This window comes from Antennarius striatus, chromosome 24 (genome assembly GCF_040054535.1).
Source record: "Antennarius striatus isolate MH-2024 chromosome 24, ASM4005453v1, whole genome shotgun sequence".
Taxonomy (NCBI): domain Eukaryota; kingdom Metazoa; phylum Chordata; class Actinopteri; order Lophiiformes; family Antennariidae; genus Antennarius; species Antennarius striatus.
Genome location: NC_090799.1, coordinates 4,302,270 through 4,317,877, shown reverse-complemented (window position 1 = coordinate 4,317,877; position 15,608 = coordinate 4,302,270). Strand labels below are relative to the sequence as shown.

Below are 15,608 nucleotides of genomic sequence, written 5' to 3'. Positions count from 1 at the left end.
GTTTGTGTGTGTGTATGTGTGTTTCTCCTGTTCTGTTGCTGCAGTGTGTAAACAGGACTCCGGTTCACTGAGGCATCACTCATTTCTGCTGACCGGGTTATGCATGGTCAGCTGAAATGCACATTAAGGAAATTTACATTGTAATAAACAGGCAATCATGATGGGAGTAAACAGACACACGCAGCTTCCAGGCTGCTTCAGCTGTGTCAAAAGACGTGTTTCCTGGACAACCGCTGATGTTCTTGGGGCGTCCAGGAATGACCACTAGGGGGCAAATGAACCAACAAGGAGTCAAAAGAAGAATGAAAGCATTCATTCGTTTCCTCCCTGGGTAGAAAATATCACAATTACTTTTTAAGGATAGTTTTAAATGAATGGCAAAACATTTCAGAAATACATGATCATGGTAGAAAAAATTTGAGTAGAATGAGGAAATGACATGATTTTCTTGCAAATCTAAAAAATTTATGTCATTTGATTACCAAGAGTCTATATTTTCAAAAAAAGAATGATTTAAAAATGTGAAAAATTTTTACACACCAAGTTCAGTCATGAGCAGCAGCACCTGACCCAAAAGAGAAAATAAAGTGAAAATAAAAATATACAAATCTGACCATTTAACACATATCTGAGGGGAGTGGAAGAGGTTGGAACTGCCAAACTCTAAATACGTTCTGCTGCTATAATAATAAACATTATTAATGATTTGTCGTCTGAATTACATTAAGTTTCGAGAAAAGAAAAAGATCCAATCAAAATCAGTCCCACACAGTTAAGCAAACCAACAGGACCCAACCTGATTGGTCAGCTTAGATTGGACCTGACTTGTGACCTGGGTTGTTGTTTCTCAGATCTCTAGTAGAAGAGAAATTAGTTCAGCGCTGGCAGCCAATGACCTAAAAAGATACTCGTGTTTGTGGGGCAGGGAGGAATTATGTGTTGATTGTATTTGTTGAATTATGGGAAACTCGGGATTCAGGAAGTTTCTCCAAATCCAGGGGCAAAAAGAGATAGCTGTCATAGATCAGTTTAACTGCTGCAGCCAGTTCGCGAAATAACCAAGTTTAAAATGACATCAAAAAGTCTCCGTGGCTATAATTTCATGTCATCCTGTGAAAAGTCATTTTGAACCCATCCTATAGATCATAGAAGTGTGTAAAAAGAAAGTCCCCATGTTCTTTAGTGGCCTAATTGGCCATTAAAACATTAGAGAGCCTATCATTAGCATAGAGAGAGAACGGACAGAGCGAGGGGGGACAGTGATTGTCATGATTACAAGTGTGACCTATCCACAGACAGGGAACATGAAGGAAGGGTCAAATTAGAGAGAGACCGACACAGAAGGATGGAGGATGGAAATGAGGAAAATACATTGAGCGGTGACACAGAGACTCCACCTTGAGACGGAGGAGACAGAATAAACAGGCATGAAAAGACTCTTCAACCGGTCTTTCATCCCTGCTTTTGTTCACGCCAGCTTTGGTTCAGGATTCCCTGGACTAGAAGAGTAAATAGAACCAAACACATTTTGTCTTTAAATCATACATAAACACACCTGTCCTTGTGTGCAACGCTAGGAAAGCCTTTTTAAACGATCAGCATAACAGAAACGGCCGGCTATGAAAGAGCAGTAATGGTGGAGGCGGCGGCTAAAAGTCTATTCGCACAAGGTCGTAGCTAGTGAGGAAGTACCGCGCTCAAGTGGACTGCTTTATGCTCAGGAAATGTGTGTTGGTGGAACTCTATCAACACCTGATGAAGTAGAAATACCAAGACATTACGTACATTTCTACACATTTCCTTTATTTATATTCATTTAGTATTCTAGAAACTGTCGACAATCAAAGCTAACTCTAAAGTATGAAAGTATCATGAAGTACCAGATCTACCTTTGAACAGTAAATGTTAATACAACAACAGAGTATTTGGTCATTCTTCTGTATCTGCGCCTGTGTTGATTTATTAGAACAATTGTGAAAATGGTGGAAGTTCGATGAACTGGAAAAATATTAGTGTGGATTCTTTTTCCCAAATCAGACATGAAAAAAAAAATTTTTTTAAGCAAAAAAATCCCAGAGGATGGAGTTTACTGCAGGTTGGGACATGGAAAGAACGAATCCGACGTGATGATGTGTTGTGTTTCATTACTTTTCTCTGTCCTTAATGGTTCAGTGCTTTACTGTTTGCACTATGTATGTGTTTCATAAGCAGGACCTTCAGTGAGCTACGTAATCATTGACATCCCAATCATTGTTTTGGGGTGGAAAACAACAACCGGATCAGAGGTGGCGCTCGTTTCACCACCCGACTGAGTAACTGAGAACTGAGTTAGGAATATTTTTTTGCCCAGGGATGTGTAATTGTACCTCACACAGAGCAGTGTGTGTCTGAGAGCGTCTAATGAAGACTGTTTCTCAGGGCTTCATTGCTCAATAAGCAGAGACTACAATAACGGAACGCAGCAGGATGTAGGTTGAGTCAGGTGATCCGGTATCGGCAGCGCTGTCAGTAAATCCATCCCATCGCCCTGCTTCTTTGCTTAGCTGTGTCCCCTAATGAATGAGAAACCAGCTCTCGGGAAAATAACTTCGCAGACTCAGTTTCCGATTTAGATCAAAGTGCGATTTTCTGCATCCTTGGGCTTGCTATTAAAAAAATCCCATTTTAAAATGGCAGATAAATGGCTATTGATTTCCATGGCAAGTATGCTGACTTAGGGAGTGTATGGAGGTAAATGAAATGATTCCTCAGGCTGGATCGATACAGGTTCAGGGACATTTAGTGGTGCAGCTTGGTGAGAAGAGGCAACTACAGGGGAAGACACGTTGTTGTTCTTGTCAAAATGAGGAGAGGAAGAAGCGGAACAAACAATACCTGAGAGGAAAAAGAAAAATGGAGAAGCAAGAGCTTACAAGAGAAAGAAAAAGAGGCGCTCGCAGGCTAGCACTAAAGGAAAGGGTGGATGGAAATGTCACCGGTCTAATAGATCTCTCCATAAACTAAATGAGTAGGAGAATGGGCGCCGCCTCAGTGGCACACAGCAACTCAAAATGTTAACAAGAAAGCTGAAAATAGCCTGAAAAGGCACAGGGGAAAACAGGCTGAGACTCCTGAGAGCTGTGGAGACACAAACACCCATATTTCCCAACATTTCACACCACACTCGTGTCCCACGTGATCTGAATGTCACTTCAAAACCCTTTTCACAAATAAGATCTTACAAAAAAAAAAAAAGAATATTCTCATTATAAATGTATTTTTTTGCACTGGAAACACTACAGGATCTGCCCCTTGGACCCCGCAGACGTGAACACTCACCCGCTGTGGGTCGTGCTCCAGGACTCGGCGACGTGCGGCATCGAGTTCGTCGTAGCCCGGAGCGGCTCTCGCCTGCTGGTACTCCCGACGTAACCCCTGGAGACGCGGATCGCTGCAGAGAGGAGTGGAGGGAAGTGTAAATAATGGCAGGGGGTAGGAGAAGCTAATATTGAATTAAATTATTCCCTGATTTTGTGGCTCATTTTAAATGATAAACATGTAGCACAGCACAGATGGGAATTAAAAGTGAAGAACACGTAGCATTCAAGGTTTTCTTTGCATATCAATCGATTTTCTTTTGCTCAGTGACAACCTCTGACTGACAGGCTGATATAATACCCAGAAAATCCTGCCATCGTGAAGACACCAGGGCCTGAACTGAACTTTAAGCAACTGACAGAAAACCAAGGTGGAAAAACTTGCAACAAAAACTAGTAAAAACATTTGATGGATGTGCCTTTTCTTCTGAAAACGCGTAGACCGATGTAACCCTCTTCTCAATTGAACCACAGACGTACCGACAAGTCAACAACCAAATGATCTGACCTTTGCAGAAAGCAACCAGACAGTGAAAAAGAAGAAAACCTCAGCAGCAAGATGGGGAAATAACAGCGGCGAGGAGGGAAGAAGTCAGGATAGAATGGGGACAAAACGTCAATAGGAACATCAACATGTTCACTGGACCTTAATGCTAGATAAGCTACACACCTGAGAGTAAAGACAGGAACGTTGAACAAAAACACGGACAGAGCGACGGCTCGTATCTCAAATAACTCGTATCTCAAGGTACTGCTTTAATTGTTATTTCAGCGTCTCACAAGCAGAAAAGAAAACAGAAAGCCAAGAAGAAAATCCTTTCTTTACATGCGATACGTGAACACAGACCTCCATCAAATGGGTACCGCGCCTTACATTCCAATGGTCTGACCTCGAGGCACATATTGACCCAAATGAGAGAGAGATCGGCCGAGAGACGATACAGAGCTTCATTAGTGGAGTCCATAGCTTAGACGTTTAAGTCTCTCCTGTGACCCTGCCTTTAATTAGAAAATCTGGCTGAAGCTGTGTGTGTGTTTGTGTCAACTTCAGGACTGTAAAAGGTGTGCATGCCTTCGGTGTGTGTTCAGTTAATCCATGTAATTTGCTAGGTTGAACATGCTACGACTGTGTGCGCACTCTGGAGACAGAAGACTGTCACAGACGCTCGATGCAAATTATTTGACACCAACATGCAGAATTCTTGTCGTCTTGTCGCTTGAGATGCAAACTCCAATCTTTACTTCCGTCAACCAGAAATAAATAACAACAACTTTTCAAAAGTTGTGCGATGAAACTCCAGATGCTTTATGAAGACGGATATCTGAGGCAGCACTAAACTGAACGCGGCGCTAATTGTTGCTTCTTGAGATTGATTTAATGGTGGGTCTTAACACAAAGCTAATCAATAGTAATCTCTGCAGCGTTGCGCAGTGCAGAAAACATTCACTCTTCATCGTGTTCTTTCATTTTTTCCCCCCTGATTACTTGATCTTTATTACTCTGATTCGCCCTCTGTCGTCCACCAGACCCCTCCGAGAATGGATGGAGCCAAGTTGAGTCCTTTTTTTATTTATTTATTTATTTTATTTCACACCACCCCTCCTCTACCGTAGCCATTAGCCAATCCCTGGGCCCGTAATTAGAGTTGCCATTTTGATTGAATGTGCGTGTCGCTCTGCAAATGAAACAACACTGTAATTATCTCATTATGCTGCAGCCTCCATCTCTGACAATGCCAAATATTATCATATTAATGGATGAAGACTTAGGCTGATTCTGGATAAAACAGCGGGGGTGGGGGTGGGTGGATGTCGGGAGGCGGTTTGATGGGTTGACAGTTCAGCAGGCTGCTTTCCAAACAGTGACATAAGAAGTGGAGAGGAACGTGTGTGTGTGTGTGTGTGTGTGTTTAGAAGGAGACAGGTAGGCTCCCCACTTGTCATCAGCAGCTAATAACTGTCGCTGATTGCCTGTCTGCAGGCCTGAGGTAAGTTGAATAAACACAACAGATCTGAGCATTAGTCATCTCCAATTTTTCTCAACAGAGTTTTAAAATGACTTTGACGTCAAGAAACTCTGATGAGTGTTGGGTTCAGGAAATTAAAAATATCTAGACAGTCACTTAGTCATTTTGGCCTGAAGTGGAGACATAACAGAAGGACAGGGAATATTGAATGGCTTCCAGTTGAACTTTCGTGGACTGGATTTGTCTGTCTTCACCCACTTTCAGCATTAAAGAGGAAATCTGGATGGATTGCCGTGATAAATGGCGATCTTGTACGTCTGAGACCGCCGTGAAGATATACATAAGAAATAAATCACGATCTCATTTTGTTAAATTAGCTAAACCGCACACGACATCAGATGTGTCCTACTTTCAAGTTCATTTAGTGGAATATCTAATTTTGAACAGACTTTTAATGACATGTTGTGGTGAGGCAGCATGGAGGACGGGGAGGATGTGGTGGATTCTGGGAAGGATCCAGACTGAGATGCTGAACACAAACTTTTCTTTTAAATTATGAGGTCAGAGATTTGCATGCATCCATTTTTCAACAAATTAGAATGCATGATTTTCAATGAATAATAGATATTTGAAACGGATCCCACATCAAATAGTTATTGTTTCCAAGTATGGATTTATTTGAAGCTGGTTTTTGCACTTTTAGCAGTTTAGGTCTTTTTGTGTTTGCTCGGCGTAATGCAGACTTGATAGGGGAAAAAAAAAATGCTTTATGCGTGACCTTCTCATGCATTCATATGGAGGCTGAGAAAAGAGAGGAGGAAGATGAGACACGGGGGCAGGAAATGAAAGATACCACAGAGGACAGAATGACAGAACAAACAGCCACAGAAGAAGAGAGAGACGGAAACTTGGAAATGAGTTCAAGAAAAAGAGAAAGAACTGGAGTGAGAACAAAACAGTCTGCGATTTGCGAGCGAGCGGAGAGAGTGTGAGGGAAGCAACTATCCTGTGGTGTTAGCCAGTGTGGGGGCAGACTAATTAGGAGTGTTCTCCGCCGCCGGCTTGTTTGGTGGCTTCTTCTTGCTGTGGCCAGCTGATTTAAACACAACACACTGGGGGGAACAGCTCAGGCAGGCAGTTTCTGTTTTGCTGCCTGTGTGCTGGAGGTAAGCACACATCAAAGTGTTGAGAATGGAGTCGGACAGAAACTCAGTCGAGCTCCAAACTGGAAGCGATGGGGAAACAAAGAGGTTGTTACTGATACCCTATAAAAACATAAAGAAGGGTGTTTTGCTGTACTAAACTCCGGTGGGTCATCAGTTCATTTGAGTCCTACTGAATCCTCAAGTGTGGCTCGGAAATAGAAGGGGCCACCGATGTCGCGCCTATCGGTTTAGTAGATATGGTGAAGAATAGATATGGTGTGTAACAGGTTAAAGCTTAGAATAGATCTAACTTGAAACTGACAACAGAAGATTCTTGAAACCTTTGCAGCAGAGCTTCCGAACGCAATGGATTCTTCCCACGCTGCATTTCAACAGTATGATACCAGCTTTTCTTGAAAACTTCTAACAAAAAAAGTTGATTCTTCTTTTTTTTAATTTTATTTCTAAAATAAAATTGGCCTTGCTCCGTCAGCAGGAGGAGTGCTCCACAGAACAAGACTACAATGTTCTAGCAGCACTAGCCCTTTGCTACGTCTTGAAACCGCTCTCTGATCAACCAAAGGCTACAATACAGCAATAAATAACTCAGTTCTCTCAAATAAAAGTTATTTTTTATTGAAGTTATTTGGAAAGTCTGATCACAAGTATTTCAAATATACCAAAGGACTTTCGAGCGATTCTCCTTTGAGGATACCGCCACCATAACAGACGTTACGTGTCACTTATCCGCTTTCTGTTACTGGACAAGTGAACAGTAGTAAGAATAAAACCTCATTGACTCACAATCTAACAACCAGTTTCTTCAATAACTGACCACAGACACGGGGAAAAGCTGGAAAATGATTGAATGAAAAAAGAAGTAATTTATTTGCTCAGATAGCAAAACAATATAAGACGCTTTGAAGGAGCAAAATGACTATATGTAGTCTCTACTAATGATGTGTTGCTTTCAAGGGAACAACAGTCTTTCTTGCGCTTTTCCTCAGGCAAAAACTGCCATACAACTAGATCAACAGCATGCAGAATACGTAAAAAAAAACGGAATTTCTGCATCCATCTTAATGGAACGTCTCCTTATATGATGTCACCTTTACACTTTTTTTGGCTGTTTGTTTCCTGCATTGTCTGTCTATAAGGAAAGAAAACTTCATTGCACCAAAATGGAGCGGAGAAAATGAAAATCAACACTATTCAGGGACCCTGGAGGTCAGGTAAACTTCGACGCTTGTTTTCCTCGTGCCACTGCTTGAACTACGGTGGAAACGCAGGAGAGTTCTCATTTACATGTCTCACAATCTCACCTTTATCTCTGGTTTCTTAGCACTACGGTGCGTCGTTACAACTCCGCACTTTGGATCTTTCACTTTCGCACTCCTCTTTCATCTCATCTTCCCCTCTTCTTGCTGGAGCTACAAAGACTGCCTTCTGGCTAATAAAATTTGACAAGCATAACTAACCTTTTTCTTTCCACAGGTCAGCCTCTGGTGCAGCTCTAATCAAATGTGACGCCCATCACTGCACACACCTGCCATTGAGGGCGTAATGAAAATGTCCAACAGTAAATTAGGGAGACAGTGCTGGGAGCCCAGTGTTGAAGGCTTTGACAAGACGATAGCAGAGGGGCCACTTACTTATCTGAGAAGGCAAAACTATGTGAATACCAGCAAATCAATGCATAGAGGCACATTAGAAGCACTCGGATGGAGTTATATTAGCATTAAGGTATTTTCTCCTCGTGTCGTTAAAGCTGTTAGATGTCAGCGATGTTAAGAAACGTGTTCGAGGAAACAATAAGTCTACGGCGATCAAGAACTTCACAGGAACACAATGTGGAGGCGTGTTTGCCCTCACTTTTTGTGACTTTTGTTTTAAGTGCAGCAGTGTAAAACCCACTGGACCACACACACTCACACACACACATAAACACACACACTGCATTGTTGCTAGGTTACACTGGGCTTCCTTACATGTGGGCGGCTGTGTGTGCGCCTCCGACTCTGACCGTGTGTGTGCATCTGTGCAAAGGGAGAACTTTCCAACCTCACGGCTGGTTGTGTGTGTTTTAACAGATGGAGCGACTTTGTGAATGAGCGCCCTCGTCCACGCCGCAGGTGGCACCGCGAGAGTAGAAGCAGAAAGAGGAAACACCAGTGGGTGTGGATGGATGATGGGAAATAGGTGTGGATGGATACATCTGATGGACACTGACTGTATTTAATGGTAAACTGAAGTTGACATATTTACATATTCATTTATTTTTGTGTCATCCTTCCTTTTATAAAGATGTTGTTAATTAATTTTTGGCAAAAATTATTTTCAATAACTTTGATATAAAATGTGGAAAAAACATTTTCCACAATTACAAAAATACCACCGAACCCATTTTCATAGAGCTCTGTGGAGATGGGATAAAGATGTTTACGTGTTGGTCTCTAAACTGTGACGGATGTTTACAACAGATGTTTTGGAAAATCATTTTACCGTCCACCTTCATTTTCTCTTTCAAATAAATTTTTCAGACAAACTCATCTCAGCATTTATCATAACCAATAAAACGGACGGGGGGAAAAAAAATCATGAATTATAAGAGATGAGCTGTAAAAAACAAACAACAACAAAAAAATCAAATTAATTTGCATCCACAACTAGGATACTGTCACAAAAAAAAAAAAAACCCCAAACAGAATTCATGTTGACTTGTTTCTGGAATTATTAAATTAATCTTACTTTTTTTTTTTTTTAGTTATTCCATAAAAGGACAAGCTGCAGATGACTTCACAGATAGCACTTGTTAAAGAATAATACTTAGTTTTATTCTTTTTAAGGGACTGACAAGAAAAAAAAAGTAAAATAATTCCATTCCTATACGTCAATAAATGTGAACTTTAAACCTTTAAATTTAGTCGATTGTATTACAAAGACTAACAAACGTCTTTCTTTGTACACTGCCTCCCACACTCAAACCAAAACTTGCTCCTAATCCATCATGTTAATGCTAAAGGCAATCTATTATACATTATGAGCACAACGGGGAAAGGAGGATGGACACACCAGGAGTGGATGAAAGATAGAGAGAAAGTAAGCGAGGAAGAGGGAGAAAACAGTCTGGTAATGAAGTACCCACCACCAACTAAAGTGGTCTAACGGACCTGTCAGACTGCTAGACCCTGGCTAATTATCCTCCATCCTCTTTGTCTGCATCCTCTCCTCTGTCACTTCTTTCCTCTCAAATTTACTCTGAACATGCTTTTTTTTTTCCTTCTCCCTGAACATTTTGGCTGTATCTTTCTTCCCTCTTCCTCTGCACACTTGTTCCTGCTCACTCTTTTTACCCCGTCCCTCCGTCTGTCACTTCTTTCCATCCCCATCTGTCTCCTTTCCACATCCAACTTCTCTCTTTATCCTCTTTTTCCTGGACGAGATTGGGTGTCTGGGGCTTAGTTTTTGATTTGCAAGTCAATAGTAATTTCTGTCAGACAGTTTAAGTTGAGGGAAGTTTTAATGTGCTCTGTATTATTTCAGATGGGAATTGATAAATTTGCATTCTAATCCTCTCCAGATTTCCTCCCTTTTCTCTCTCTCTCACATACAAAACTGGCTGCAGTTTAAACTCAAAAACTTCCACAAGGAAAGGCGACTTTGACAAACAGTGCACTTCTGAAACCATCCGACATCAAGTGTCTCTTGCGTTTGCTGTAGTTTAACACTTAAGGTCAATAGATGGGTTTTTTTGTACCTTATGAGTATCTATACTCACCCCAAGGACACGTCACATGTGATAATACAACACAGCGTAGTGTAAACATGTGGATCCAGCAGAAGTGTGTGTTGATATTCCGATAGGGGTGAATGGAGGCAGCCTTGTGCTTTTCTAAGACGTCTGACTCTTAACTGTTCCTTTGAAAGATGCAAAAACATTAACATTTCCCTCCTTTAACGCTGGGCACTAAAACTGGACTCCTGATGGTGTCATGACTCAAGAAAACGATCGTCATTTTAAAGATTTACTGAGGTCAAAATGATCACAAACATAACCGAAGAGTGAGATGAATCATTCATGGACGTAAGCATAAGTGTGTCAGTAAATGAGTGCGTAACTGTAGTGTAAGCATGGGCTCATGTTTTATGCATTCTGCAGCTTGGATGTAGAATATGTGTAAATGCTCTCACTCATGCAAGTCAAGTGATGGTCTGTGACCTTGTGTGTGCCCTCCTACATTCATCATTTTTATTTTTATCTACCCAGAAATTCAGATGGAAATAACGCGCAAGCATTTTAAAAGCCAAACACACACGCAGGGAAATACCAGTGAGGCAGGAAGTTAGAATGTCATCAGGACTTTGATGACCTTCTCCCGGGTCTCTCACCTTTCGGGCTGTGGTGGAATCTGGTTCTGTAGAGCAGGTGGGGGCCTGGACTTGTTGACCTTGGCATAGAGCCCATCGAGTTCCTCTGCAGAGGCCAGCGGCTGGTTGGACGCCGGTGCCAGGGCTGCAGGGGAGGGGTTGTGATTCCTCATCATTTGGGGCGACGGTTCCTTGCGGAAATTGTTGATGCGGGCGTAGTTGGGGTCGCTGTCGTCGTCTTCCACGTCGGGGATGAAAGTCGGGTCTGGGGTCAGGTGACCGGAGATGATCTCGGCGTAACGTGGCTCGTAGCTGAGAGACGGGAGGAGGAAGTCATCACGCATGAAGACAATACAACTGCATTCGGAAAGTTAGATCACAGCCGTACCTCGAGATACGAGCTGCTTGACTTACAATTTACTTGAGATACTGGCGCGGCCTAAATTATTGTTTGACATGAAAACAAAATCCGAGACGCGAGCCGTGCTTCGGCACTAGTTGACGGATATATTTAAACATCAGCTGAGACCGGATCTCTTTCTCGTAGTACTGTATCATGGCTTACGTAATAAATAAGGAATTATGCACAGATGAATTAATTATATATATTACATTGGTTGATGTTTTTTTTTCATAATTTAGAGGGTTTGCGGCTTATTTTTAAGGCACAAACAGATTAAAATGATTTTATTTATTTTAAATGGGGAACGGAACGGATTGAACTTGTATCCCGAGGTACCGCTGTCATCGTCTCTGCTGAATTTGGGGGTTTCGAATCAGACTAGTGATGTGAAATCAAGGCTGCAAGGACAAAATCATCTTCCTTTTAGCCTCAAAACACTGGCACGGACTTGAAAAACCTGCACACTGTTCGCTCGCTGCCTGCAGTCACTCCTTCGAGCAGATGTCGGTGGAGATGTCGTTCAAGCAGGCGGGAGCCCGGGAGTGACACGACACCTTCCAGGCAAGTTAGCTTGAGGTTAATCCATCACCTCCTGGCTGAGTCTTCTCGCTTTGCTCCATCCATGGGACTTTGGGTCAGTTACAAACGAATTTAACCACAGTTGTTTTCTGTTCACTTTGTTTAAATGCATTTACATAAAACTCTACAACATTTCTTTTCCGCACAGAAACAACAGGGATGTGTTGGAAAGACAAAACTCTCGGCTCGGTGGTGTTACAACGGAAGCCCTGGGAGGCGAGTGAGAAAAGGAAATCCGGTGATCCATTTTGATCTGAACTAAATTGCTTTCACCTGTTTCTGGGGACTTCTAGATATTACAGACGGCTGAGCAGTTGTACTGAGTACCGGGTGGAGGGCATCCTGCCACATCAGGATGACGCACATCTTGTTGGCTGCCAATCAAAGCTTTTAACTACTGCAAAATGCTCTTCCATGCTTGTGTAAACTCTTTCTAGCACTCGCCTGTGTTTGCGAGTCCCACTCTAAACGTGAAAGGAAAGAACACAAGAGATGCATTCCAGTCGTGTCTGATTCGTACCCGTCTCTGCTGTCTGGAATCCGCTCAAGCTCCTCTTCACTTAGAGCCTCCAGTTTGCTTTTGGAAGCCTTGGCAGCGTCTTTGCTCTTGTCATCTTTCTTCCTACCAAACCTGGCCAAACACACCACAAAAAGGTACACAGATGCAACAAAGTCAGTTTAAAATCACCTGAGGGATTCTGCGATTAAGAAAAGTCGTGTACGGAGATGTTTCAGCATCTCCTGGTTCGTCTTTCCCAACTACAACTGCATGCTGCGGGGTGCAATGCATAGGGGGTGAGATTTATATGCTTTAGTGGGAGAAATGACAGCTAACCTTCACTTCTGCAAAAGCTACAGAATTCCAAGAAAATACATCCACCTACGTCTCATTTCCAAACGCACGTACACACTTGCCCAACCATTAGCCAAACCCATTCTTACTCCTGCTTTTTCATTAGTGGCTTTGTCTGGAAAAACGCTGCTTAATGATATATATGGTTGTAATGCAACAGCAGGCATCGGCAATACACAGTGTGAGAGTGTGAGTGTGTGTGTGTGTCTGTGGGCACACGAAAAAGGGGGAACAGTTGTCACGCAGCATATGGAGCATGAATATTTCAACATCTCGTCCAATAAAATAGCTGTTTCTGCACAGTGTGTTATGTTTTTCTTATCAACTTTGCCATTATGGCCGTCATCATCATCATTATCATTCCGGAGTGCCTATTCGCTCATTTTAGAGGCAAAATATACATCCCACCTCTGTCTGACTAGTAATGAAGCTCTACTTCACACTTCCAAGAAACAAAACAAGCCTTTTCAGATATTTTATTTTCTTTCTCACCACGCTCCTCACTCTCCTCCTCCTCCATCGCACCCGCCAACTTACATCACTTTTTATCCCCCCCCCCCCCATCCTTTCCTCTGAGCTCCTGCTGAGCCAATCTAACGTCCGTGTTTATCTCATTAATGGCGAAGGCGCTTCTCATTACTGCTACAGGCAGATCCGTGGATTGAATGGTAACCCGTCGGCCCCCGGCCGAGAACGTCGGGGGCCAGGGCTAAACCTTGGACAGGGTTCACCTGACGCCAACCTGCAAAGCAATTAGCATCGTCTTCAGCTAACCTGTCGACTTTACTTACCTGTTAGCCGAGCTTCACCACGCTTTTGACCGGTGGTGGGAATACAAAGAGGTATTTGCACGTTCTGTGTAAAGACTTTTAGATTCTATAACATCAGTTCCCCTAACATCAGCTTACCACTCAGAATGGGCTATTTAAGCTGCAGAAACGAGTCTCCACTGACGTTACATAGGTCCCAAAAAATAAAACTTCACAGCAGTACATATTTTCCCTCACTCTGAAAACCTTTATTCCCGCTTTTTTTTTTTTTTCTTGGAACAGCTTAGATTTGTTTTGTTTTTTAAAATGAGACGGAAGCAGACAAGCAATTATAGAATTTAGCATTGTACTGTAGATCTATTAATCTAGTACGCATCAGTAGACAGGAATATATTAGACGTAAATAAATGATGAGCTTAAATCCCAGGTATATCCGTCTAAGCCGTCTGGTATGTGAAAAACACACCCACCCCCACCGGAGCGCCTTAATCAACATTCTGAGGGGGCAGAGGTCCACAGTCAGACTCATCATTATATCTGCATTAATTAGGAAGGCCTCTATTTCTCACTGCTTTGTCTGAGATGGAAGGAAAAAGGGGAGGGAGGAGGTGGGGGGCGAAGAATGGGAGTGGGAATCCCAATTAGAGACATGTACCTGCCATGAAAGTGCTGCCCCCCTCCCCCCATATTATATTATCCCTTCTTCATCGCTAAACTCCCATCTTCTCATCGCCGTGAGCAAAGTGTTTGTTAAAGACATCTCGCTGCTTCTCTCTCTCTCTCTCCTTATTTCTTTTTTGGCTACCTTCTCTCTGTTCTTTGTTTTTCGTTTTATTAATTCCGTCACTTCTCAGTTCACTTTCTGCTCAGTCACTCTTTCTGAAATGTGACAGTTAATTTCCTGCCGAGTCCAAACCTGCCGCCGGATGACAAACAAGCGATAGAAATATACCGCGTGTGCGAGCGGAGGTAAACGCATGCAAAAAAAGAAAAGAAAAAGAAGACCAACACAAAAGAAGCTCTACAAACTGCATTAACTCAAATGCGCGCCAGACGCCGATATATTGCTCACAAGCACGCACTCGCCACACGCACACACACTTAAAGACAGCAATATACATCAACACAGGCAATGCACACACAGCAACTCTGCAGGGAACTGCAAACACACTCATAGAACGGGACATCTCATTAACTTAGCATTATCTACCTACACAACCACTCCATCAAACTCTCATTAGAGGGAGGTAGGGGGTCCGTGTGAGTCAGTCTGCTCTGTTGTCCCATTTAACACACTCCCTACTGTCACAGAAGCTACTGGGAACCATTATTAGTGTGGCCCTGTCATCATTAGCCTGGCATTCTGGGATGTGATGATGCTGGTCTGTTCATTTTGGCAATGCAACATGGGAAAGAGATTCCCTGGTTGACTGCCGGTCACTGTGTTCGGTAAGAGATATCGTATATTAGCTAATGCAGTTTATGTAGAGGAGAACTTGATCCCTTCTCCTCTTCTCTTTCCATCCATTCATTAGTTCCAACACGAAAATCCTAAACCGAACGGCCGTTTGTGACATTTAGATAATCACGATTTCAAGAAATACTCCGCTTTTGAAGCCATTTGCCATCCAGCAAACTAAGGTTGCTAATAAACTGGACTGACTGTAATTACTACAGTTACTGTAAGTCTGGTTTGTGCAGGAGAGGAAGCGAGGGGGAAGAGCTTGAATGAGCTCGGTTGGACATGCTCTAATGAGGCTCTATATGAAACATGGAGATCACAGCCAGCCAGCGTGGTGATGTCACCAGCCTGACCTATGCAATTAGCCCAGGCAGAGTAGGTGGGAGACAGGCGAGGAGAGGACAGGAGCTCCCAGCCTCCCACAGACATTACTTTTTCCACATTATTTTCAGAACAATCTTTTTTTTTTTTGTGTGTGACCACAACATAAACATTTAAGTATTTCTCAAGAATCCTTTTCGGGGAGAAAACCCCCCCCCCAAAAAACCCTTCTCTTTGTTTCTATTCTTAGCATTAAAGCTCGTTTTCCGCAATTCCAACAACTTTGTCAGTGTCTGGTGTGAGTCCAGACAAGTCCAAATAAGCTCCCCTATCTCGTTTCTCTAGATAAGGACAATGGTTCTTATAGAATTGAAGTTTCGACGT

At 42.6% G+C, this 15,608-nt stretch overlaps 1 protein-coding gene across 4 annotated transcripts in view; it reads right to left on the bottom strand.

Annotated features, from left to right (window-relative positions):
* pard3ba (par-3 family cell polarity regulator beta a) overlaps positions 1-15,608 on the bottom strand; it is a 118,788-nt gene that overhangs the window by 21,019 nt on the left and 82,161 nt on the right. For 3 of the 4 annotated variants that reach the window (XM_068309518.1, XM_068309516.1, XM_068309520.1), the window contains 3 exons: positions 12,339-12,449; positions 10,858-11,148; positions 3,319-3,430 (listed from right to left, as the gene is read on the bottom strand). In XM_068309518.1, coding sequence (XP_068165619.1) covers positions 3,319-3,430; positions 10,858-11,148; positions 12,339-12,449 — 514 coding nt within the window. Of the gene's footprint in view, positions 1-2,660; positions 2,875-3,318; positions 3,431-10,857; positions 11,149-12,338; positions 12,450-15,608 lie in introns of those variants that run through there. The other variant, XM_068309519.1, reaches the window with a different exon arrangement.